We start from the raw sequence: 26,134 nt of genomic DNA on the forward strand, positions 1-26,134 counted from the left end.
ATCCGGATTAACTGAGGCAAGAATAGACAAAAATATTCCCCAACGGGGTACTTAGCCCAACTTGGTCTTCGGTCTGAAACTCGAAAAACGAAAATTTCAGGACACCGAACAGCACTTGCAAATGCTGCTTCTGCTTTGGACCATGCAGCAAGAAAGACTGAGGATATGGCGTCAGTCATGCGCTTAAGTACTACTGCGTACTGACGTCAGTTCTGAGTGCCCATGACCGATGCCAGCCTAACACTTTGGTATTCGGGCCGACCGAGGACAGCGGACTACCCACAGGTTATGACTGCAGCAATGTGAGACGAAGAACATCTCCATACCTTTGGTTCAAGAAACAAATTAAGAGCGTTTTAGTCCTCTGTGCTACACAGCAGCATTTATAAAGACATATTGATATTTCCAAAATAAGTATGAACTTGCAATGTCTGGTATTACTGACTGACTGTGAAGATGGACAGGGCAGGTATAAGGGAATCTCAGGGACAGCTCAGAGGGATGGCTGTGTGCTTGTGTGTGTGTGTGTGTGTGTGTGTGTGTGTGTGGGGATGCCATACCTCCCAACTGTCCTTGACAAAACTGGGAGGAACACTAGATGACACCAGGGAGATTTTTAAAATATTAGTCTAAGTCAATTAAAAAGTTAATAGAAAAGCAGGTCTAGACTCATGATGCACTTTCTGAACAATAAAAAGAATGAAACTCTAATGAGTGGCACTACTGACTGTAATCACGCTCATATGCTGTCCTGGCTGTAATGGTATGAGCATTCAGGTTCCTCATTATCAATCACAGGTCATTATATAACTTATTAGATTTATTATTGGCTGTGTATTATTCTGAGTTAGGCAATATAGTGTATGTATTGTTCAATATTAGGACATTATTCAGAAAATTTCTGATTTGTATGTATGCCAAATAATATTGTTCACATTTTTTATACTTTATTGTGAATATGTATATTCATTTAATTTTATAGAAACAATCTGGTTATCAGGATACATCAAAAATTTTCCATGATTAATTATGTATGCACATAAATTATGTGCCTTGATTTTGATTGGTTTTTGCCTCTTTTATAAGCATCCTTGCTTATCAGCGTATTGTTACCATTTTTCCTCCTCACTGAAGAAGGTTTTTCCGAAACTAGTATGAGGATCGAGCCATAACTTCTGTGCTTTTGTGCACTAGTTTATTTTCAATAAACATTCAGACTTGGAACTTCTGGTGCTGGCTTTGGCGTTTTTTTCATGTTGGGTTGGCCGTGCACAGCCGTACTTGCGAGGTAGAGTGTTCCTCATTATCAACACCAACTCATGTTGCCCTACTTCATCTAGTAGGTCATGCAACTGCTGTCTGAATACACTCCTTTCTTCACCATCACATCCCTGCTGTCAGTATTGGCAGAGATTATGAAAATAGCCCTGTCTTTACACTGGAATCTAACTGCCATAAGTCTTTTCCTGATTCTAATGACATCCCTCACTGTATTCAGAAGACTGTCCCTTACCACCTTTCCCAATGAGCAGCAGACACTGGATCTTAAGCTCTTCCACCTCCTGGATACACATAATGTCCAGTCTCTCCTGTACCATCATGTCATTCACTATGTCTTGTCAGTAAACTTATATTCAGTGTTGCAATCTGTAGTTCATGTTTGTCAGGTTGATTGTTTCTATGTCCAGCTTTCCTTTAGCAGAGTTATGTCAGGTAACCCAGGATGGTCAAATGGACATCAGCCAGCAGTTTACTGACCCAGGGCTGTGTTACAATGTGCACACACACTCCAGCCAATAGAGGCACACAGCCTCATACATTAGGGTCCTCTAAACCCACTTATCTATCTTGAGGATACTGAGCACCATGATGCCCATAATGCACCATGATGCTTCAAGCAGTTGGTCTACAGAACTCTTACTTTAATAGGTACCACTTTGAGTCTGTGCTGCTGGCCACAACATATTTTTTGGGATGTGGAGGAATCCCACATTGAAATAGAAGAATATGTGAACTCCAGACAGGCACTGGACAAAGGTCACGATTAAATGCTGTACGATTAAACCCTGTATCTTATGCTAAGGAGATGAAGACCTTAACTATTATGCCAACTGTCTCTCTAAGAGTTGAATCTTAAATGGCTTGAAAGGCTAGATACAGATCTCCACAGATGAGTTTATAAGAAACCAAGTGTAGAGCTATGTCTGCCAGTCAGTCCTGATAACTAAGACGTTTGAGGCTACTAATCTTTTTTATTTAGGAAATTCTAAGTTCTCTCAAGCAGAGTTATATGTTTTAGACAAATATATGCCAAAATGGACATTATATTCAATAATGGGTCTAGTGAGATGTGAGTAAAGGAGAGAATTGGGACTTCTTTGGACCTATATGAGTTAATTTTCAAAATTAAATGAGTGATGCAGAAGGCTTTCCTTACAAGTGAGATGGCATGATCATCAAATGATAAGGAAATATCAAAAAGAGCACCTAGATCTCATATAGCAGTATCTGACTGGAGGGGTGTGTCACTTACATAATTTGGAAACTATTTTGTTTGCCAAAATTAACTATACTGCATTTGTTTTGCATTTAATAAGAGACTACTGTGCTTCCATCAATTCTTAACATGGTCTAACCCATGTTGGAGCAGTTATGATTCACTGGAAATCAAATAAGAATTCCCAGTTTACAGTCATCTGCAAACTTAGATAACCATAGGCCAGGAGTGCTGGCCTGAAGAACTAAGAAACAGGTGGTGACAAACAGGATAAGGCCCAAACTGAGCCCTTTGGTACACCACTGGTAACTTTTTGGCTTTCAGAAGTGGAACCTGTGACTTTAACAGACAATCATTTAGCTATCCACTGCACAATATAAATATTTATATTCAGATTTACAAGTTTATCAATAATGCCTGCATGAGGAATAGTGTCAAAGGCCTTGGCCAGGACTAGATATGCTGTATGTACTTGTGATTACTATTTTTTATTTAAAATTTGTTAACCGGGTAAGTGTGCTGGTCCAAGTACCCTTTTCAGCTAGGACTTGGCCAGGTAGGCAAATCTAAGGTACACAAAAATACACAACATATATGAATTCAAACGAGCAAATACATAAGATATATCACATAAGTTCTAAAAGGCAATACATCCAAATAAATAAGCAATGAAAATATGATGGAATGTATTAATATTAAAATGCGCTGAGTAACACAAATGCTACAGACAAGTTTTCATTCATAAACAGCTTAGTTCTTTGCCTTCTATGGAATATCTTCAGCATGCATATAGTAAATCAGCAGGTCTCTTATTATCGCGAAAGCTGTCTTTCGCGAATATATGTTCGACACATAAACATCGAAGAACGAGAACAGCAAAGTACCAAAAGAGCGAAATGGAGAACGCCGAACGCATTCCCAGACTTAACAGCATCATACAGGTAAGGTAAACCTAACTGTACAAACCTTACCTAAAACACTTTTTCAAACGTTTTTGCAGGGGGGCAAGCCCCCCTGCACCCCTCATACCCCCTTACTTATATATACCAACTCCGAGACTGCACTACAGTGGGGAAAAGCATTCATTTCCTCATCCCCACGATCACCCTGTTGGCCAAGAAAATCCATTCGGCATTCTCCATTTCGATCTTTTGGTACTTCACTGTTCTTGTTCTTTGATGTATATGTGTCGATGAACATGTATCCTCGAAAGACAGCGTTCGTGATTCTGATATAGACCCAAATCAACAACACTTACCTTTCTTGCAGCTAATGTCATAAAGACTCCTGTAAAAAACGTTAAGTAATATCCTGGATATACACCATGCCAAACTGCTGAAAGCATGAAGGTTTCTGCCGTTGGATGTATGAAGGCTCGTTCATAGCAAACCCTTGGGGAAGAAAAAAATACATGAATGCACACTACCTGTTTGAGAAAAAAATATTTTTGCATTAATACACTAAGTTGCTATGTGTTTAGATTTAAAAGCTCAGTTTCATAAACTCAAAATGCTACTGTTTTGAATGAAATTTCAACCAAATATGTTCCAAAATAATGCTTATTTTTGCATTACCAGAGTCATACCTTCCCCTCTACACATATATATATATATATATATATATATATATATATATATATATATATATATATATATATATATATATTTATGTGTGTGTGTGTATATACATATAAATGCATATATATATATATATACATATATATATATATATATATATATATATATATATATAAATATATATATACACACACACACACAGTGGATATAAAAAGTTTACACACCCCTACTAAAATGCCAAGTTTTTGTGATATAAAAAAATGAGACCACAATAAATAATTTCAAACCTTTTCCCACCTTTAATGTGACCTATAACCTGTACAATTCAATTGAAAAACAAACAAATCTGTTAGGGGAAAAAAATCTAAAAAAATAAAAAAAAAACGTACAATAAGCTGGTTGCATAAGTGTGCACACCCTTAAACTAATACTTTGTTAAAACACCTTTTGATTTAATTACAGCATTCAGTCTTCCGGGGTAGGAGTCTATCAGTATGGCATATCTTGACTTGGCAATATTTGCCTACTCTTCCTAGCAAAAGTACTCCAAATCTATCAGATTGTGAGGGAATCTCTTGTGCACAGCCCTCTTCAGGTCACCCTACAGATTTTATATTGGATTTAGGTCTGGGGTCTGGCTGGGCCATTCCAAAACTTTAATTTTCTTCTGGTGAAGTCATTCTTTTGTTGATTTGGATGTATGCTTGGGGTCATTGTTGTGGTGAAAGATGAAATTCCTCTTCAGCTTTCTAGCAGATGCATGAAGGTTTTGGGCCAAAAGTGACTGGTATTTGGAACTGTTCATAATTCCCTCCACCTTGACTAAAGCCCCAGTTCCAGCTGAAGAAAAGCAACCCCAAAACATGATACTGCCACCACCATGCTTCAACATGGAGATAGTGTTCTTTTGGTGATGCAAAGTGTTGTTTTTGTGCCAAATGTACCTTTTGGAATTGTGGCCAAAAAGTTCAACCTTGGTCTCGTCAGACCATAACACATTTTTCCAAATGCTTTTGGGAGACAATGTATTGTTTTGCAAATTTTAGCATTGCCATGATGTTTTTCTGTGTAAGAAAAGGCTTCCGTCTTGCAACTCTACCCCATATTCCAGACATATGGAGAATACGGGAGATTGTTGTCACATGTAGTACACAACCAGTACTTGCCATAAATTCCTCTAGCTCCTTCAGTGTTGCTGTAGGTCTCTTGGCAGCCTCCCTGACCAGTTTTCATCAATTTTGGAGGGACGTCCAGTTCCTTGCAACATCACTGTTGTCCCATATTTTCTTCACTTTTTCATGACTGTCTTCACTATGTTCCATGGTATATCCAATGCTGTGGAAATTTGTACCCTTCTCCTGACTGATACGTTTCAACAATGAGATCCCTTTGATGCTTTGTAAGCTCTCTGCGAACCATGGCTTTTGCTGTAGCAGGCAACTGAGCAAATGTCATTAAAATCCTACTAGGACAGCTGAACTTTATTTGGGGTTAATCAGTCTCTTTAATTGATGGCAGGTGTATACCCAAGAAGACTGAATGTTGTAATTAAATCAAAAGGTGATTCAACAAAGTATTAGTTTAAGGGTGTGTACACTTATGCAAGCAGCTTATTGTACATTTTTTTTTTCTTTTTATATTTTTTTCCCCTAACAGATTTGTTTGTTTTTCAATTGAATTGCACAGGTAGGTCACATTAAAGGTGGGAAAAGTTTTGAAATGATTTATTGTGGTCTCATTTGTTTATATCACAAAAATATAGCATTTTAACAGGGGTGTGTAAATTTTTTATATCCACTGTATATAGATGTACGTATATAGGGATGAAAGTCCCAATCCACCCTATATCGCGATCTATACTCATTAGATCAAGTTCATAGCGAATGCACAGTGGCATTCGCTGATATGAACTATCGAGCAAGTAATGGTCAACAGTACAGCAACTGGCCATCTGCCATATATCAAACTATTTCGTTGGTTGGGAGGATGGCCTAATGGTTAAGGTGTTTGCCTTACAAACACAAGGTACAGGGTTTGAGTCTCACAAGGACTACTTGGCTAGGCTTACAATGGCATGCAAGGGCACTTAGCCTAGTAGTAATCTATGAACCTATGAACCTATTTCACTGTTGATCGCTTTGGTTGACAGGCAGAAGTGTAGTGTTTTCGGAAGAACAACCATTGTATCGAATGGACATTTTGATGGGTGTGTATTTGTTGAACCAGGCATGTGGGATGTGTAGTAGGGGTGTGTGTGTGAATGTGCGTGGGTTAGAGTTAGATAAGGGGATAGATTAAGAGTGTGGTATCATGACTGTTTAGGGGTAGATTTAGTGTAACCATGTCTACATGGTGAGTGTCTAAGCTGTCTTGTGTGGTGGTAGTGTTATGGAAAGTTTTTTTTTTTTAATTTAGATGCAGGTATGGAGAAGCCCCACTGCTCCACCTTAATAATACAATTCTAACCTTAACCCTGTCTCTGTCCCTAACCTGCAACTAAATTATAAAAAAGCAAAAAAAAAAAAAAAAAAAAAGAACAAAAAAAAACACCTACCCATAGCAAATACCATTTTTCAGACAAATTTGTGCTGAATGTGGTCAGGTTTTGGATAAAGCATCGGAAAAGAAAATGTGTTTCCTTTGCTGCTGTACTGTGTATCGATGTATTGTATTAATGATTTAATGACTGGTCGGCATATTTTGATTGACTTACACATTTTTTCAGAGTACATCTAACATTATGCCTCTGCAAGCATGCTGAATGTTTTTACCGTTCTACTGCATCCATGGCCATGTAAGTCATGGAATCAATAGATCCTTCTCATGCAGACAGTCTACTTTCTATGGCATTACTACATTTGCATTAAGAAATACCAAGAAGTTCTTCACACCAGCCTCAATTCTGAATTAAATTCCTGACATCAGCCTTCCTCAGAATTACACTGAAATATCTCTGGTATCTGACATAGAGGCAATGGAACACAAAAGTGATGCAATACCTTTTATTGGATCAACATAGGCTTTCCAAGAACTTGAGCTTTCAGGCTGGAAGGAGTTATTACGTTACTGATGTTAGATATAGTGCTTAAATAACCCATTGTGCCTAGAAAGGGACTTGCATAATTTTTTCTTAATGGCTAAAAAGGCACTTGAGAAATACATGTGTGGAAAAAATGTGCAGCTCGTATGCTATGTATGACAATACCACATCAGAGACAGACACACAATGTGTCTTTGTGTGTGTGACTTTGTGCAAGTGTGTCAGCCTGAAACCTTAGACCACCAGGTTATGGCCTGTCATAAAGCAAAGTTCTGCATGCCACATTAGAATCAATGCTCATTTTGTAGAAGAAGAGCACAGCTGATGAGACTTCTCAGATACTTAATGAGAAAGTACATCACAATATAAGAGACGTGCATGGAGATTGTTTAATCTGTTTTCATTCTCTGGATTTAACTAAACAATCATCGTGAGATATTTTGGTTAGCAGAAAGTGTGAATTGGAAATAATGTCCAGTTCATGGTAAAGGTGTATATTATAAAAAAAATAAGGACTATCAAGAGAATATGATATTATGTTAGAATGTATAGATGTTGTGTGTAGTTAATACACTACACAGACTGTGGTTTAGTTAATTAAAAAAAGAGAGAGAAGAAAAAATGTCATATCAGTCTATGCTTCTGATAGCAGTGCTGAACAAAGTTTTGTTGTGCTGTTAAAATTGGCTGAATATTGAGGGCTATAGGATGTGGACCTCTCTACTGTTCTCATGGAAAAGACTGGTGCTGTAAGAGCTTGAAATAATAGTCTTTCAAAGAGTCAAGACTTGCTCCGACATCTTTTTTCCCCCAAGCTTCCTAGTGACAAGCTGTTTGCCTAGTGATAGGAGAGCAGGTTGGACAATGACAAAACAAGACAATTTGTGATGGGTCAGGACAACTGCTAGGAAATCCGCTGATAAGAGGACTCTTAGTCCTGCGTAATCTAGTGTCGCTGTTAGACCCAAAGATCGTTTCTTCGGGGTTGCCAAATGGAGTTGATCTTACTGCTGCAGTCATTTCCACTGCTGGGACTGCTGGAAAGGATTCATCGGTTTCCCTGAAAAATTAGCTTTGTGACTGGAGCTACATCCCCTCAACAGTGGCTGGATTCTGGCCTATGTCTTGGAGCTACTTAACTGTGTCCTGGGCCACAAGGTCAAACAATGCAACATCAGTGGAGAGGATATCCACAGCATGTGTCTTCAAGTCTTTGGCAAAATTAATAAAAAGTAACATAAAGCGAAACACACTCCCCATAAGCATAGCACCTGCCCCAAGGAAAGGAAAGCAGGTTAAATCCTCTTCACCCCCCCCATCTCTAACATGCACCCAAGGTGCTACTCAAATTTTAGCCTGGATCAGAGTCAAGGCTCTTCCCTGTATGCTAACAGAGTAGGGATTTTTTTTAATATAATGCATTCTTTACAACTAGAAATAACCTGGCAGTGTACACTGACAGCACATAACATCCATCCCAACAACTAAGAGTCCATCTGTGATTCATTTTGAAAAAAATAAAGTGAATTTCATCAGCTTGTGATGTCTGCTGTGCATACCTCTCAATTTCTTTGCTTAAGAATTCTGTACAAAGCCAAAAATAATGGGGGGGGGGGGGGGGGGTGGTCAATGCCCCAAAATCAGGGAGAAATTTTAAATATTGTTCTAATTCACTTTAAAACTTACTTCAGCAATAGGATTTGCAACAATAAATCATTTTTTGAATAAGAGGTTTGAAACTGATCTCTAGCATTACTGACTGACAGCAATCCTCAGTAATTTAACAGAAAATTGTATACTTTACAAAGGGCACAGAAAAATATAAGGCCAAAATCAAAGACAGTCAGTAAAATCAGGGACAGTTGAGAGGTAGGTTGCTGCAATGATCTGACTGGCTAGAAAGTCCAATGGGTTTGTGATAGTTATGTGGACACAAAGGAGATCTAAATATAGGTGCAATCCTGAGGCTTTCATTCACTGCAGCCTTGAATTTTTCTGTTTGAAAGTGATTCAGTCAGGGTGATCAGAAGTCGTCTTTCCAAAAGTTAGACTAGTACAACAGCATTTTGTCTCGCTTCTCTGTTTTCCATCCCCACATGATAAATGACAATGAACAGCACCGGGGACATGCTCTGCCTGATTTCATCAGTATCCTGTTTTTGTCTCGATGCTCTGTTTGGGCACATGCTTAGCCTGATTTCATCAGTGTCCTGTCTGCAGTCAGATTGTCAGCATGTTCCTGCCTGGTATTACTACCAAGCAGTTGTGTGTTGCTGCTGCCACTTGCTTGTACTGAGAGACAGTGTGTTTAGTTTATCACACTGCTAGGAAATCAACATCATTTCTGTTTTCTACTGTTTTTGTCTTGCTGTTGCTGTCCAGTCTCTTGCCAAAAACCACTATTTCATAATGTGCTCTAGTCAGTTTTCTGTCATATCCAACTGCAGAGTCCATATCAGCTAAATCACATTTTGTAAAGCAATTGTAGATTGCCATTTTGCTGAAAGCATTGTAACTAACGATTATTTCAACAATTTGGTCGGCATTTTCAAATGTTATAAATTAGGAACTTTGTAATATGTTTATGTGGATAGTGTGTGTGTGTGTGTGTGTGTGTGTGTGTGTGTGTGTGTGTGTGTGTGTGTGTGTGTGTGTGTGTATATATATATATATATATATATATATATATATATATACGCATTATGTGCACATGTGAACTGGGGCACTCTGAATTAAGTTGTAGATTAATGAAATGCACAAGCACGACACACCTATCAGTTAGGAACTTAGACTAGTCCTGCATCTTATGTTCTGATGGAACTGCTGCACACTGGATTTACTTTAACTGCCACAGGACTCCTACTTTGCACAGGCAAAGAACATTAGTGTTAACTTAGTATTATTATTAGATGTCCTTGTTTGCAGATCTGAATCTGCTGTGCACTGGATTCATTGTAATACACAGCTGAAGGGCACTAGATTCAATTTAATACTGACACTGGAATGTCACACTTTACATAGATGAAGCTGCAGTGCAATGGACTGAGTGACAACACAATACACCAATGGAAAGGTGCAAGCTGCACAGCTAAAAAGCATTAGATTCAGTTTAGTATGTATATAGGCCATCCCTGATTGCACAGTTAATTTTCTTCCAAAATAAAATCACTGTAATAGTACCATGTTTTTGTCGCCTCACAGTAAGACGCTGTCCGGTTCGATTCTCAGTTAGAGCGCCTTCTGCGTGGAGACATGCGTGAATGGGCGTACCTTCGTTGAAGGTTGTGCGTTAGGGCTGGCAACTCGACACGTAAAAATCAACTGCCAATCATTAGCGGACCGGAGTTTCCGCTGTGGCGACCCCTAACTGGGAAAGGCCGAAAGACACAACAACAACCTACATAACTCCATTGGGCAAGTGTCCATTTTTCAGGGGCAACATTAGAGCTCTATCTGGTTAAGTCACTTTCTCAGAGAGTCACAAAGTAGGCAAATGAAGTTAGAAGGAATCAAACCCTCTACCCTGGATACAAGCAGCAGCTAATTAAAAACTTGGAGGCGTAATCCTCTGTGCTAACTACCAGACCACCAGGCTTGCTCTCTATAGTGCAGCTGAGAAGTGCTGAACTTAGTTTATACTGGCATGTCATGCCTTATGTTATATGGTTCATTTAATGCCTCTTTAATAGTGCTACAATATTTTGTAAGCTATACTGTTCAACAGTACTGCATTTAGTATAATACTGACATGGAATGCCCTAGGCTGAAATGCTGCTTTTGTAACACATTGGATTCAATTTACTTCTGCCAAAAATGTTGTATGATACATAGTTCAGCATCACAGATTTGTAGATCTTTCAAGGAACATTGCCAAGAAAACAAACTGCCAAAATGCCCTATCCTTTGTCATATGCAAATATACACACACTATTTCATACTAGCACTGCGTGTGCCTTAAGTTGTGTGGGTTGATTTTATAGTGCTTTAGAGACAATTTAATAGTGCTGTGAGATGCTCTAAATTGCACCATTGAACTTTATTGAATGCTTAAGATGATCTGTTTGCATTACACTCAAGAGTGTTTATGATGTTATAAGGAAGATTTTAATCTCAGGTAATAGAACGTATCTTATTTGTTTTTGGCTTTATTATAGTACACTGTCCCAGTGTATTTATTTTGAGGAAAGAAATAAAACATATAATTTATTAAATACAAAATACAGTTTAGTAATAATACCTTTTTAAAAATTATTGGCTTTAATCTATTGTTTCTATATTTTTCACTTCTATTGTATAAATGTATTGCTGTGTACAGGAAGGAAGATCATTTGTGCATGTTCAATAAACACTTCTGGAAAATTAAGTTTTATAGAAATGATGAAACAAAATGTTTCATGTCAGTTTGATACCTTACTTTTGATACTGGAATGTAATGGATTTTACAGCAAATAGAATACAACAAACTTTTCCTTGTTTCATAAGCTTTATGTTAACGTGCTTTCTCATACAAGGATAGAAGAATGCATGCCCAACTTGCCACAGAAAGGAAATGGAGTTCTCAAGTTTACTATTCCAGAGCAGACAGTCCACAAAACGCAGAGCTGGTACCACATCACAATTTCTGCAATGATATGCTCACAAAAAAAATATGCACTGCTGAAAACTCTTTACCTATTTGTGCACTGGAATCACATTAAGCCTTTGTCATCCATGGATGATGTCACTGCTCTGTAAAGGAATAACCCTAGCTAGGTGTGTCTCGCAGGATACACAGACGACTTCTTTGGACACTCAGGTCTGTGCAGCTGCTGTTCACATACAGCAATGACAGCAGGTACAAGAAGAGTTTTTAGGTGCATATGATATAATACGCTTAACAGTGGGACAGCAACTGAGAAGCTTTGCCATATCACACTTACAGTGACAAGAGTAGATGAGCTTCATCTGGGCCGAAGATCACTTGCATTTAATACAATGCATGAATCTACAGATATCCATCCAGTAACTGAGGCTGACTGTCAAAGTAGTCAGGAAGGCACTTTGTTTGATGTGCAGGTGGAGTCTATTCCAAAGGCAGGGAATTAGCCAGGTTAAAGAACTCTAAATCTGTGTGTCTGACATATTAATCACCAACAGAGAGGCATTAATGCAAAGAACTTTAACTCTGTGTGTCACAGGCATGAATCATCAACACAGAGGGCTTAATGCAATTTCAGCACCAGTTCTTTAAAGCTTCAGTTATGAAGCCATAACTGTACATAGTGACTGGAGGTCAGAATGAAAAGAAAACCCTTGAGTTGTAAGGCATAGACAGGCTAACATTATAACTTAAAACCGACATCCGCAAAGAGGCTCACACAGACCCAGAGAGGGCATGTATCTTTCACACAGACAGTGAACAGAAGTCCATACTGAACCCTAGATCTTGGGCTTGCAAAATAGAGATCATAACCAACAAGCTTCTCTGCTGTAATTTCTGTCACTTGCCATGCACTAAGTGCTCCACCTATAAGAATGAATGTTAATGAAGAGCTGTTCCTATATATGCGTCTGGAAATGCCACATCCATATTTCCACGTGCTGCATACTACATCTGCCTATCCCAAAGCCTGATGTGTGCTGAAATACTTTCCTAATATTGTAATACTGCTACACTGTCTCCACTGTTAACATATGGGGCAGTGTCAGAACAATGGCTTCTGTTTGCTTAGTGGTTCTCATTTGCTGTTCTACAACTTTCCTCATTCAGATCAGGTACATATAATGCAGACATCTCTGAACTGTGTAGAATGTGATATTCATGACCTAGTGGTTATCTGCATATGATGTCATGCCACATCTTTTTAACTAATATGTAACAACATACATCTCCTATGTACTAATGTTATATTTTCCTCCAATTATGTTTGGAATTTCTTGACTTTTTCTATATAATAGCCCTGGATTGCCTGAAATGTTTATGGAGCCTTTTATTTATTTGCCATTTGTTTACTGGGAAAGTACATGTGGCCAAAAATGAGCCCATTTTCAATGGAGGCCTGGGGAGAAAAGTTCCTAATCCAGTATTACAGTACAAATCACAGTTTTACAGTACAAGTCATCAGTCTATAATTTATACAAAGTTCATTAATAAAATCAAAAACAGTTTGTAACGTATATACATATTTAACAGTGGAAATCAAAGCTGTTTGTTAGTTATACCTAGTTTAAAGTGTGAAAGCAACACGTATATAGTATACTAAGGATATAAAAATGACAGGGCATGAAATAGTAAAAGTATATAGGAGTGTGCATTAATGGAGCATAATTAGGTAAGAATTAAGAGCAGGTGTTGAGGAGGAATGGACCTTACAATTCCATGTTATTTGGGGTGAGTAAGAGGCAACAGAGGAATAAGTGGATATATATATATAGTGTAGATGAGAGTATGAAGCAGGGTGATGTAGAGTAGGAATGTAGTGGATGAAGTCAGGTGGGATGAGAACAAGAGCATTCCCAGCGAGAAGAAAGGTATGAGTGAAGCAGGTTTTTAAAGGAGGAAAGGTTGTTGATAGTTCGAATTTGAGGGGGAAGGGAATGCCATAGTCATGCTAAAGAGAAAGATAATAGAAGTGTCCCTGGGGTCCGTATAGGGTTATATACTTCTAGAAGGTTTTGGTTGTTGGACCTAAGAAGTCTGTTGGGCTGATGTATTTTGAGGGTGGAGGAAAGTGTGGGACAATTTAAAGGTTTGAAGATGAGCTTATGGGCAACATAGAGCTGAATGTAAGAGAGACAGTTAGGGAGTACCAACCAGTTCAAGGAGTGGATAGCCTTGCAGTGGTGGGAGGAGGATTTGGATCCAGTAGCAAACTTAGAGATCTTATTATAGTAGGAAGCAAGCTTAGACTTTAGAGGGTATTGAAGGTTGGTAAGAAGAGGGGCACCATACATGAGAGAGGGAAAAAGATAAGTGGTAGAGAGGGTGTGCCTGGTTGAAGAAGTGAGATAACGACCATGGTGGTATAACATGCCCAGTTTATGAGGTGTTTTCTTAACATTAGTTTGTATGTGGACATCAAACTTTAGTTGATCATCAATAATGACTCCTAGAAGCTTTGAATGGAGAACTATTTCAACTGGAATCGAGTTTTGGCTAGTTATGGAAAAAGAGAGCTTATCTATTTTGAAAGATTTAGAAGGTCACTGAAAATTGATCATTTGCATATATCCCATGTGCCTCTGATACAAGAGGTTTGGGAGGTCACTCAGTGAAAGTTCTAGCTTTGTTGGAATTTTCATTTTGTTTTTAAAGATTTAGAAGGGGTAAATATCATGATTTTGGATTCTGAAGGGTTGAGGGCAAGGTGATTTTTCAGCATCCACAACTCAGTACAAGAGAAGGCATTTTGAGTAAGTTTCATGAGCGTGGGTAAGGATGTGGCAGAAGAGATTATGGTGGAGTCATCGGCGTATTGGATTAGCTTAGCGTTTAGAATACAGTGATGAAAGTCATTGATGAAGATGTTGAACAGTAGGGGGCCAAGTATGGAACCTTGTGGGATACCTGTAAGAGTGTGAAGGAAGAATGAGATAGAATTTTTCCATTTGACAGCTTGCTGTCTATTAGAAAGGTAGCTGGAAAACCAGCTGATGGAGGAGGAGGAAAGATTAAGATGAGAGAGTTTGGATAAGAAAAGGTTATGAGAAACAGTATCAAAGGCTTTGGATAAGTCTAAAAGAAAGGTGGATATAATGTTGCCAGAGTCACGAGCATGATTAATGGTTTCGAGAAGAGAGAGGAGGGCAGTGGTTGGTGCTATGTCCTGGTCTAAAACCATGTTGTGTTGAGGTCAGCAGTTGGTTGTCTAAGAGATAGGGTAGATGCATTTTTCAAGAATCGTAGAAATGGGAGACAAGATGGCTGTAGGCTGGAAATTAGAGATTTTAGTATTGTTGCCTCCCTTGTGGAGGGAAATAATGAAGGCTTTTTTCCAGAGGAGGGATATATAGGCTCCTTGGATGGAATGGTTAATTAGGATAGAGATGGGAAAGGCTATGCCATCGGCATCTAGTTTGAGAAAGTTAGATGGAAGTTTATCTGGGGCAACTGAACAAGGTTTCAGTTTTTGCAGGAGTTTTTTTTATGGTGCTAACAGCAATAGGTTTAAAAGAGAAAGGGATATGATGAGCAAAGTTGCAGTTGGAGAGGGTTGGGGTTGTGGAGGGAGATGGGGTCTGGCCTGTTACATTATTAGCGAATGATTTGGTGAGTTTGACTACTGAATCTATAAAGAAAGAGTTAAATTGTGTAGCCAAGGATAGATCAGAAGAGTTAGGATCTGAGCAGGGGTTTTCCTTTTTTCCAGGATGGAGTAGGGTAGAGAAGCTGTTCAAGAATTTCTTGGGATTTGATTTATGATCATTTTGTAGTATTGAGCAACAGGATTTTCGATCTTTGGAAACGTGTTTTTTTAATCTATTGCAGAGTTTTTTTGTATTTGGCTAAGGAATTGGGAGTTTTATGTTTTTGGTACTGTTTCCATAATTTATCATGGAGATGCATGAGGGAAATGGTTTCTTTTCTAAGCCATGGAGTAGTTTTGGATTTGACCCTTTTAGATCTGAGGGGGGAGAAGCTGTTAAGGAGGTCAAGAAAGGAGGTATTGAAGTAAGTAACAGCATTGTCCAGAGGAAGGGTTTTTAGAGGGTTCCAGTTCATGTGTCTTAAGGAGTTGGAGAAGGTTTGATAATTGAAGCTTTTCAGACAATGGACTGAGATAATATTGTGGTGTAAATGGAGGGATGAAGGGGTACAACGTGCAAAGGCAGGGAGATGGTCACTAAGAGAGTCAGGTAAGGTACCGCTGTCAGAGATAATATGGGGGTGGGAAACTAGTATCCAGTCTAGAATACTAACAGAAGTACTATCCTTTGTTGGTCTAGTGGGAGAATTGATTAGTTGGGTGAAGTTATATAGGTTTATATTCTGAGAGTTTGTGGGGGAGTTTATGGAAGCCCAGTTAATACTAACATCACCAGGGATTATAGTCTCGTTTTGTATATTAGATGAGATCCAGGAGAGGATATCCTCAAGAATGGGGGATATTATTTCCTGGGGAGGATGTATAGGATGGCTATGCATATGCTTTAGACCATTTTTCTTGTTTTAGTTTGTTTCTTTTTTCATGCTTGAGGATAAAGAGATATTTTCCCCATATCTGCAACCTGTCATACACATTTCTTTCAACCATAATTCTTAAGAGAATTCTGAAGTTACAGGAGAGGAGCAATCTCATCAAAATGTAAAAGTGATCTATTAATTATTGATAAAGCACTGCCTCAGGCAATTGTTGAATGCTTTGGCACAGCTTCCTTTTTCTTTGTGTAAACTAGTGCAGACAGAGAAACATCTTTCTCTTGTACAATGTTCATACTGAACTAAACTGAAATGATGCAGTGTAGTAAGAGTTGTCCACTTTAGGTTCAAGGAAAATAGGATAATGTTTAAGCAACTGTACAGGACCAATACAAAATGTTATAAAATGATTTCTAGAAATCTATGCAGCTGCAAAATGGTTTGGGATAATCAAAGCAGTAGGAGTATAAAACATTGTACATAAACACAACCACTGCATTCCAGAAGACAACCTTAGTTCCATATGAGAATAATTGGACACAGAATGAGATGGTATTTCATGCTCCTTTAGTGGTTGTAAACTATAAGCCTTGTGGATATGTGTTGGCCTTGTCTGCAGCCTTATGGGTAATCAAGAAGAACCTATCCTAATGGATACTAAGGTACGTGTGGTTTTATGTATATCAGCTATATGTATTTTTCAAAGACCTACTAGGGACGCAGTTGGGTATCTTGGGAATTTGCCTTGAGAATCAGCTTCTTGATGCAATGCTTCAGTATGTGTGGAAGGATATGGGGTTCTCATGTACCAAAGAGGAAACAACTAACACCAAGGGGCAATTCTATGATACAGTCTGTTTCCCCTGAGGTACTGGGGGCCACAGACTGAACATATATTGAAATAAAGGCCACTCCATCTAGTGAACTGGTAAGGAGGTATGTGAACCTCAAAGGATATTACTCCAGTAACTGCCAGGTGGTCTGCATTGAACAGAGTATCAGCTACAATATATGTGCTGGCTATCTAGGTATCATGGTTCCCACATATGACATGCCTGTGACCTGTACCAACACTTTACGAGGGGTGACTTCCCACAGCGGCATCTTATTGCTGAAGCCTTGGATCCCTGGCTCATAACACCTATTAGAAATCCACAAAATCAAACTGACCATTAGTACATCTGTAACCAATCACAAACAAGATATCTTACTGAGGATGTGTTTTGGATGCTGAAGGCACACTTTCACTTCATAGATTCATCCAGTGGTATCCTGCAGAATTAGCCTGGCACATGTGCAGCATCACGCAATATCATATTTAGGAAGCAATTACAACAAGGTGGGTACTTCGGCAACTTCCAGCACACCAGGTCTGGAAACTGGTAAGATAAGGAATTAGTGGAGGAGACAGCAGCACGGAATGATCACGCCAGACAGAGTCGGGCAAAGTATGCCTTGGCAGTAGAAAAGAGATAACAGCTTGCCCATAGCTTCAGAGCACAGGAGCCAAAAGTAAAGCAGATGCACTACAGTAAAAGTGATGCATGCAAAAACAACTCCAGGCTGTGCTTAGTCATGTATAGTTTGACAGACTGTGAATCAAAGTGGGCAACCCAAAGTGGGCAACTAAGGGTAGGGAACAGCTATCATTAGTCGTACAGATGGAGAAGGGAGCAGAGATGTGGATCCCTTTCACATGAAATTTTGTGAGTATGGAGGATTATGAAAGTAAAATGTACTTTTCTGTGAAATATCAGTGCTGGGGGGAAAGGGGACCTTTAGCGTAACATTTACTGAGTGGCGCTAATGTCTGTGTAAATGTGTGATGCAATGAGGGCTGTGATGGTGTAAGTGTGGGTCTACAGGGACAAAGCCTCAGCAACAATTGCATCACTTTTGCTCAGTCTATTGGTTAGATCCAGGTGAAACTTGGCAGTGGGGTCAGCATCCTGTGCACTCACATGTCCATGAGGGCTGGCTCTGCCAGTTGTTGCACTGGAGGCACCGTGACTCTAGCCCAACGCTGATATGCTGTATGATCTTGAGTTATGTCTGGTACAATGTGCCATTGTGCTGATGGCTGCAAATAAGAGGAAATTCTCTCTCTAGTGTGTAGACACCTCCACAACAGATGTCGCCTCAGAAGTGTTAGCATGGTGGGAGCAGCATTTTGGTTGTCCACAGGCATGTTGGCTACCATCTGTGGATGTATCAGTTAACCAGCTCCATGGATGACCCCTCAACCTGTGAAAGGTGAGCCAGAGATGACACTGCATGTTTCAGTGAGTGAGTGATTGAGTCCATCCAACAATCACACATATGGGAAAGTCATTATCCACATGCTGTGTCCCCTAACTATCTCCACCATGGGTATGGTAGTTCTAGTCTGTGCCTCCATGATGACCCTGCGCATATACTGGGTTGTAGTGACTGACACACCAATCTCAGGGGAAGGGTTGCAACCATGTCTTCAAATAGACTTATTACCCACCCTCCTGAGTGGACCTCTCTGTCCATGAGGGGGAAGATCCATGCCTACTGGGGCCATCACTCTTCTATTACTGATAGTACCCCCATTACCCTGTCCTCCCTGTGAGGTGTGGGTAGCCTGGGTAACCCTGTGCCCAGCACACAACTTGCATTCCTGATTGTGCCTGCTCATCTCCACCATCATTATCAGAGGCTGCAGATTCTCCAAAATCAGATGGGAGAAGTTTCACAGTGCTACTGTCAGAAAAACAATCATCTGTGAATACAATAGAGCACCAAATATACAGAGTAAGTATTAACCAGAACCCCACAGGCACCCGAGTTTTACAAATAAAAACATGACAAAAAGTAATACTTTATCTGCAGACTCTGTGCCTATGACTGTGCCTGTAGCTACATACCATATATCAGGCAGCTTTAATAAGTCTGATGGTGACTAAGGGGTGTAGAGTGCTTGCAGGAATTGATGGACAGTAGAAATGCTACATACCTGAGGCATCTCTAGGGGCTTGTCTTTATGGCCTGTCTCTGTAAAGGTGCCACTCTTTTTTATAGAGGCCAGGAACAACTCCATTTCCATGACAAGTGTTATACTCAACAGCCCCCCACATGTGGTCCTACCTCCCCATGCTAGAAGTTATAGTCTTTGTTGGGCATCAAATATCACTGGTTCTGCAGAGCACCATTTTGTGACTGCAGTTGTGGCCACGAACTACATTAATGTTTGTTACAATATCATCTCAGGCATGTCCCGATGGGCCTGGTTAGCTGCATGCAGGCCAAAGAGCCATCATCCAGGGAAACAGAGGACCTGAATTCTCTGCAATCAAGAACTTGAGGTTATGTGTGGATGGCCCAGCAGATTCAGTAGTGTGCTTCTGCTTGCCCTAGTTTTCCACATTGCTCTGTTGGCATGGAAAACTGGAATTTCCAGTCTTGCTCCTGCATGGCCCTAACAAAGTCTAATACCACCAGTGTCTTTCGTGGCCATATAGTAAGCTGTTTGTGTGACTAGCACAATATACCTCTGTATCCACAGTCTTTAATTAATATCAGGCACATAGTTTGACTGAGTACATGTCCCCCAAAAAACAATCACATACCACTGCAAATGACCTCTCAGTATTAAAAAGAGTTTTGCTAATGCTAAATGTGTTTACTGAAAGCTGTATCATATGCACTGTAGAAATGCTTTCAGCTGTGCTCTGAGTATAAGCTTAACAATCCTGTAGCCCAGCAATTGCTGTACCTTTGTTTTCCTCCCACTACACCTTTCCTAACACACCTAAAAGTACTGACATGTACCTTATTTTGTCAACAGGTTCAAAAGCAGCTGTACTACAAATGAATAAACTTGTAAAAAGTAGCACTTTCCTTGTACAAGTAGAGGAAGTTTCCCTGAAAGAATCTTCTGAAATTCACTTTTAGCAGATTCTGAACCCTGTGCTCTACAGTTTTCTTCTGTAGCATGAAGAGACTCTCTGCCTGCTGTTGTTTTTATATGGTGTAGATTCAACTGTATAGGCATGATGATTATGCAAATTAGTGCTCAATTCATTACTATTATTGAATTGCTAAGTTTGCACACGGAGAAAACCTGCTAAGCATTGTATTTATTGATTTGCACATGCCAGAGTTCCAGCAGGTAGAACTACACATATGTGGTACAGGCCATGCTTCAGAGAGGGAACAGGCTGTAATTAGACATTAACCATCTGTAAATGAAGACGCTGCAGTGCCTGTACCTATATTATCCTATCCCAACATAGGTCATGCAAATGAGGAGCCCATCAATGTCTGGCAGAAGGAACACATGAGACCTGATTTGGGCACCAATTTTCTGGCACTTTTCATTGAGATTCTTCAAGGTGAGACATCATGTCTGGAGAAGGAGATGACAGCACTCCTTTCAGAATGCAGAGGTGGTACGAGAGGGTGTTCATAAGGATTAGAGTCAGAGGCTCCTGCAGGAGGGCTTCCTCAGCATAAGATGGAAGCATGGAACCCATGGTGCTAGCATCTCACTTTCAGAATGTTGCTGTCACCATTACAGTGGCATGTGTCACCACAGTCTTGACCACCTATGTTGATGGCAGGATGAAGTTAAACACGAATAACCACCTATACACTGTAAGTATAACTTAGCTACACTTACAAATTGCCACTGTGTGACTGCCACAAATATTACAGTGTGTTCTTCTGATCTCCATAACTCCTGAAGGGATTGAAGTGAATAGACAGCTATACAGAAGGAGATAAGAAGAGCAAAGTGAGTGCCAGGGTAAGCGTACTTGCTTTAGACTGCGCAAGCTTTACTATTAACAGTAGCAGGGATTCATTCCTAAACAGTATACCTTTCACACATCACTGCCAGTTCTGTGATAATTGCTACAGGTCACAGGTGGCAGTATGACTGTGGAATGTTACTACTATGTTTGTGCATGCATACTGTCATATATTTGGACAAATGGATCAGGATGCTAAGGCTGTGGTCTCACATTGTGGGGATGCCTGCACATTCTATCCCCCATTTCTGTTATCATTAAATAATTCAGGTGATGCTTCTGTCTCACTGTATTACTTACAACAAAAATGGGGGAAGATGAATAAGCAACATTTTTGGGTGGGTGGATACCTGTATCATGGACAGTCTTTATCAATGTACTTGTTTCCTTTGCTTATAATCTGTGAGTGAAATATATGTCTGAGCATCAGGGTTTGTTTGTACATGTATATTTGTCTCAAGCATCAGTATTGTGTCCCGAACACAGACCCCAGTGGATTTGTCCAAGTAGGGTATTATGTTAATCCTCTATCTGTCAGAATGCAGGAGATGATGGCTTTTGGGTCAGGTCTTCCTCTCACTTGTGTAATCATACAGCCTTATCAAACTGAGAAGTTCAGTTATCAAACCATTCAGCCATCAGGGTTTCATCCATATAATTCCACATAGGCTTCTTGTTAAGGTGCAGCCCCCTAGGCAGTCTCTTTTTATCTAGCCTTTGCTGTATGTAAATTTGCTCCCAAAATAGCCCTTTCATGGATTTCAGTTCTTTTTTAGTTTATTAAAAGAGTAAAACATTTTCATACCTGGGTTATGAACTTCCTTACTATTACTGTTCCTGTACCTTAACAAGAGGCCTATGTGGAAGAATATGGATGAAACCCTGACAGCTGAATGGTTTGATACCTTAATGAATGCTAGCTACAACCTCATAAGACTGCTCCTTAAAAATAACCAGGCTAAACATGAGGCAACTAAAGCTGTAATCTCAGAGCTGGAGACTGCTATATTAAATGAGAACCATGGAGACCTTGATGCAAGGTTTGATTCTCTAACAGAAAGGGTAAAAAGCTTTGAATAAAAAATATAAACTGAAGAAGATGAGAAGGGATCAGGATGATAAGGATGAACCTGAGAGATTTAATAAGACAAAAAACAAGAATAAATACAGAGGATTTTTTTAACTACAACTATAGACATGGTAACAGGAGATCTAACAGAGGCTACAAAAAATACCACCAGCAACCTCAGCAGGTTTTTCGAGAGGGAAACTGATGCAAAGAACAGTATAGAGGCATGACATGGTTGGAACAAGTTCTCCCACGGCCACCCTCTTCACAGATGCCCTTGGCTACCAGCACACCTCTGAGGTCCAACAAGGGGCAGGTTTACCTAGATCAGAACCAGACCCAAAATCACAGAATGGACCAGAACCATCAGAGACAGTGGGAGGGTTACCTAGATCAGAGCCAGACCCAGAATCACAGAATGGACCAGAACCATCAGAGAGATATGGTGGCGGAATACCTGAACCAGAACCAACACCACATCCAGAACTGACAGGACAACCGAAACCAAAGACAGCACGGCTACCAAGAGCAGCATCTGGATCACTGAGACCCACACCACTAAGAGGGATATTAACAACAGTACAGACATCAACCACAACACCAACAACAGGACCATTACCAGGACCAACATCAGAGCTCCAGAGGAGGACAATATTTTGAGAGTCAAAAGGAAGACTGCCACTACAGTCCCCCCAAGACTCCAGAGGGCACAAGAAGAGTTTCAACGATCCCCAACCTCGGCCAGAGCCTCTCCGGAAGACTGGAGAACCTAGCAATGGACAGGAGTGAAGGAAATTAAATAATTATGGGAGCCCAACTACACCACAGGACCCAGAACCAGACATAGAAACCAGCCACACTATTAACTTACCCTGTTGTGTGGAATCGCCCCAAAAAAGAACTAACTGATATTGAGATTAGTGTGCTTTCAAATGGATTAACTTTTGTTCCCCACTGCAGGTCTGACACAGCACAGATACTGGTTGATTTAAAATTCTATGTCAGAAAATTGAATCTGAAAGTTCTGCACCACAGCAAATCTGATACCACTGAGAAAAAAACCTATTGAAGAAATAATAAAAGTCCCAATAGTTACTGCCCTCCCTTACACCAAACTTTAGCAGTCTTTGAGGTCAAATGTGAGGTCTCTTGTGAGTCAGGCAGAAATTAGAACTGATCAATTAAGGACTCATACATAAGATAGAAGACGTCACTTAAAGTTAATCATTTGTGAAGTGAGGGGGGTGGAGCTAGGAACTAAACCTTCTATTTAAGGGGTAAAATAAAACATTTCAGAGCTTTACCAGAAAGGCTCACTCAGACTCTGCTACACTTTGCTGTGAAGGAAAGGTTAGTTTGCTTTTTATTTGTTGTATTTTGTATTACTTTATTGCATTTTTCTATTTTGAATACTGTGATTTGTTTTCTTTACCTTGTGTTTTACTTGTATTCTGCTTTTAACTGCATATTAAAACTTCAAAAGAGACCACAGCTCTGTCATTCTTATGAGTCAGACAGAAATTAGAACTCATCAATTAAGGACTCATACATATGACAGAAGAGGTTCCTTAAGGTTAATCATTTGTGAACTGAGGGGGGTGGAGCTAGGAACTAAACCTTCTATTTAAAGGGTAAAATAAAACATTTCAGAACTTTACTAGAAAGGCTCACCCAGACTCTGCTACACTTTGCTGTGAGGGAAAGGTTAGTTTGCTTTTTATTTGTTGTATTTTGTATTACTGTATTGCATTTTTATATTTTGAATACTGTGATTTGTTTTCTTTACCTTGTGTTTTACTTGTATTCTGCTTTTAAATGCATATTAAAACTTCAAAAGAGACCACAGCTCTATCTCTTGTGAGTCGGGCAGAATTTTTTTCCCCGCCCTGCCACCCTGTTACTGTTGTGTCCTTAAATACCACTGTCTTTCTAGCTGCTTGTCTCTTATGTTAATTTGACCATATATCTCATTTCCTCTCTCCTTTCACTGGCTTGTGTGAGTAAGCACAAAATTATCATTTTGTGAAATCACTCCCCTTCAACTATTTAAATTTATTAGCCATCCTACAGTATTCCACAGTACCAGAATACAAAAGTGACCACCCCCTTTCAGTCTATCTTGCTGTTTTAAAAACAGTGACTCTCCACTAAAACTTTACTTTTTAGACAGGTAAAACTTAAGTTACCTACTTTCACATCTAACTTCTCTAGTGCACACTGCAGTGTTTAGGATAAACAATTTTTTCATCTTACCTTTAACCATCCCTGTGACTAGCATGTGCTCTAATACCTGCCGGAAAGCACTAGGAAGCCTTAAACTGATACAAACACTCGACCCTCCTTGTTAATAAGGAGAAATTAATCATAGGCACTAAACAGCCTATAATTGCAAAGGACCTTGCTAAGGGAAGGGAAAACAGCTCCTGTACTTTACAAAAAAAAAAACACCAAACCAGGCATGAACAAAGGGTCAGCTTCTGGTGATTTCTCCTGTCCACCTGGTGAATCTGGGCATACCAGGGCAATGCAGCAATTGCCTCATGTACACAGACAACCCTCTCATTCTACCACCCAACACTACAACCTATGAGAGATGCACTTACATAGCCAAACTGGAAGCAAAGCTCTCTCCATCCAAGACTGTGCTAGACAGTCAAAAGGAGAAGGTTAACACCCACACTACACCTGAAGCAACACATAGCCCTTCTAAACCCACACCACCAACACCCACACATAGCAACACTAAATTCACATATGCGGAGGCCCTTAACTGTAACCTGCCCAACCAACAAGGACCTCCATAGCTGAAACGCAAACAAACACCAATCACAACCAAAGTGTCACATACTTCACAACACCAGTGTGCCACCCAGAAACAGCCCCTAAGGCAAGACAACGTACCTAACACTTTAGTCATAGGTGTCTCTATAGTCAGGCACACTGATGTCCCACTCACCAGGCTGAACAAGGAGAAAATTACAGTCAGCTGCCTGTCAGGTGCCAGGATCCACCACATAACGCATGCACTCAAGTCACTCCACAACAAGTACGAATACGACTCTGTCACTGTCCATGTTGGAGTGAATGACTTCAGATGTACCTACCTGGACTACATAAAAAGAGACATGGAAGAGCTCTCGGATCATGTGGCCCAGGTAGATATGACCCTAGCCCTGAGTAGCATCCTGCCTTCATCCAGAATGATACCACAATATGAGGACAAAATGACTGACTTCAACAATTGGCTAAGCTTCTGGTGTCATTCAAAGGGGATCCAGTATCTGTCTGCCTGGGATGTCATGATCGACAGACCACAATGCTTTGCCAAAGATGGTCTGTACCTGTCACCCCTGGGATTTAGGTTACTGGCTAAGATTCTTGCCACCCCTATAGTGCCTTTTTTAGGCAAACTTCAAAGGACAAAAATCACCACCGTAACAGGTACAAGCATACAAAATCTGAAGGTAATGCTACTCAATGCTAGAAGTCTAAACCTCAAAATGCACTCTCTCGAGGCACTCCTAAAAATGGAGAACATCGATATCTGTGCTGTAACTGAGACCTGGTTCAAGGCTCCAGACAGCACCCCTGCAATACCAGGCTACAACTCTTACCATATCTTTCGGCCACCAAACCAAGATCAAAACACTAAAGATGGAGGAGTGTCCATATTCACCAAGGATATTCACACCACCAGGCTAGTTGCCCAACACGATGCGTCTGAAATTCCCCAGGTGCAACTAACACTAGGTAAGACTGCAATCCAAATTGTAGCTTGCTACAGATCTCCCACCATGCCCCAAGATTCTCACTACACCTTTCTAAACATACTGGAAAATATTAAGATACAACCAAACACCCTAATACTGGGTGATTTCAACTACCCTGCCATTAACTGGGAAATCTACTTGTGTACCAACACCTTTGCCCAACGGTTCTTGGAATTCATAAATTCCAACGCCCTGGATCAACTAATCTATAGTCCCACCAGGGACTCCAATATCCTAGACCTGGTCATTACTAATATGGGAAATCGATGCTCCACACCTATGGCCACC

At 40.0% G+C, this 26,134-nt stretch overlaps 1 protein-coding gene across 1 annotated transcript in view; it reads right to left on the reverse strand.

Annotated features, from left to right (window-relative positions):
* The window catches only part of MBOAT2 (membrane bound O-acyltransferase domain containing 2), a 2,181,512-nt gene that overhangs the window by 167,009 nt on the left and 1,988,369 nt on the right, over positions 1-26,134 (reverse strand). The window contains exon 11 of the mRNA XM_044073271.1: positions 3,756-3,888. Within this exon, the coding sequence (XP_043929206.1) occupies positions 3,756-3,888 (133 nt within the window). The remainder of the gene's footprint in view (positions 1-3,755; positions 3,889-26,134) is intronic.

This window comes from Protopterus annectens, chromosome 1.part1 (assembly GCF_019279795.1).
Source record: "Protopterus annectens isolate FY-2018-M chromosome 1.part1, PAN1.0, whole genome shotgun sequence".
NCBI classification, from domain to species: Eukaryota; Metazoa; Chordata; order Ceratodontiformes; family Protopteridae; genus Protopterus; species Protopterus annectens.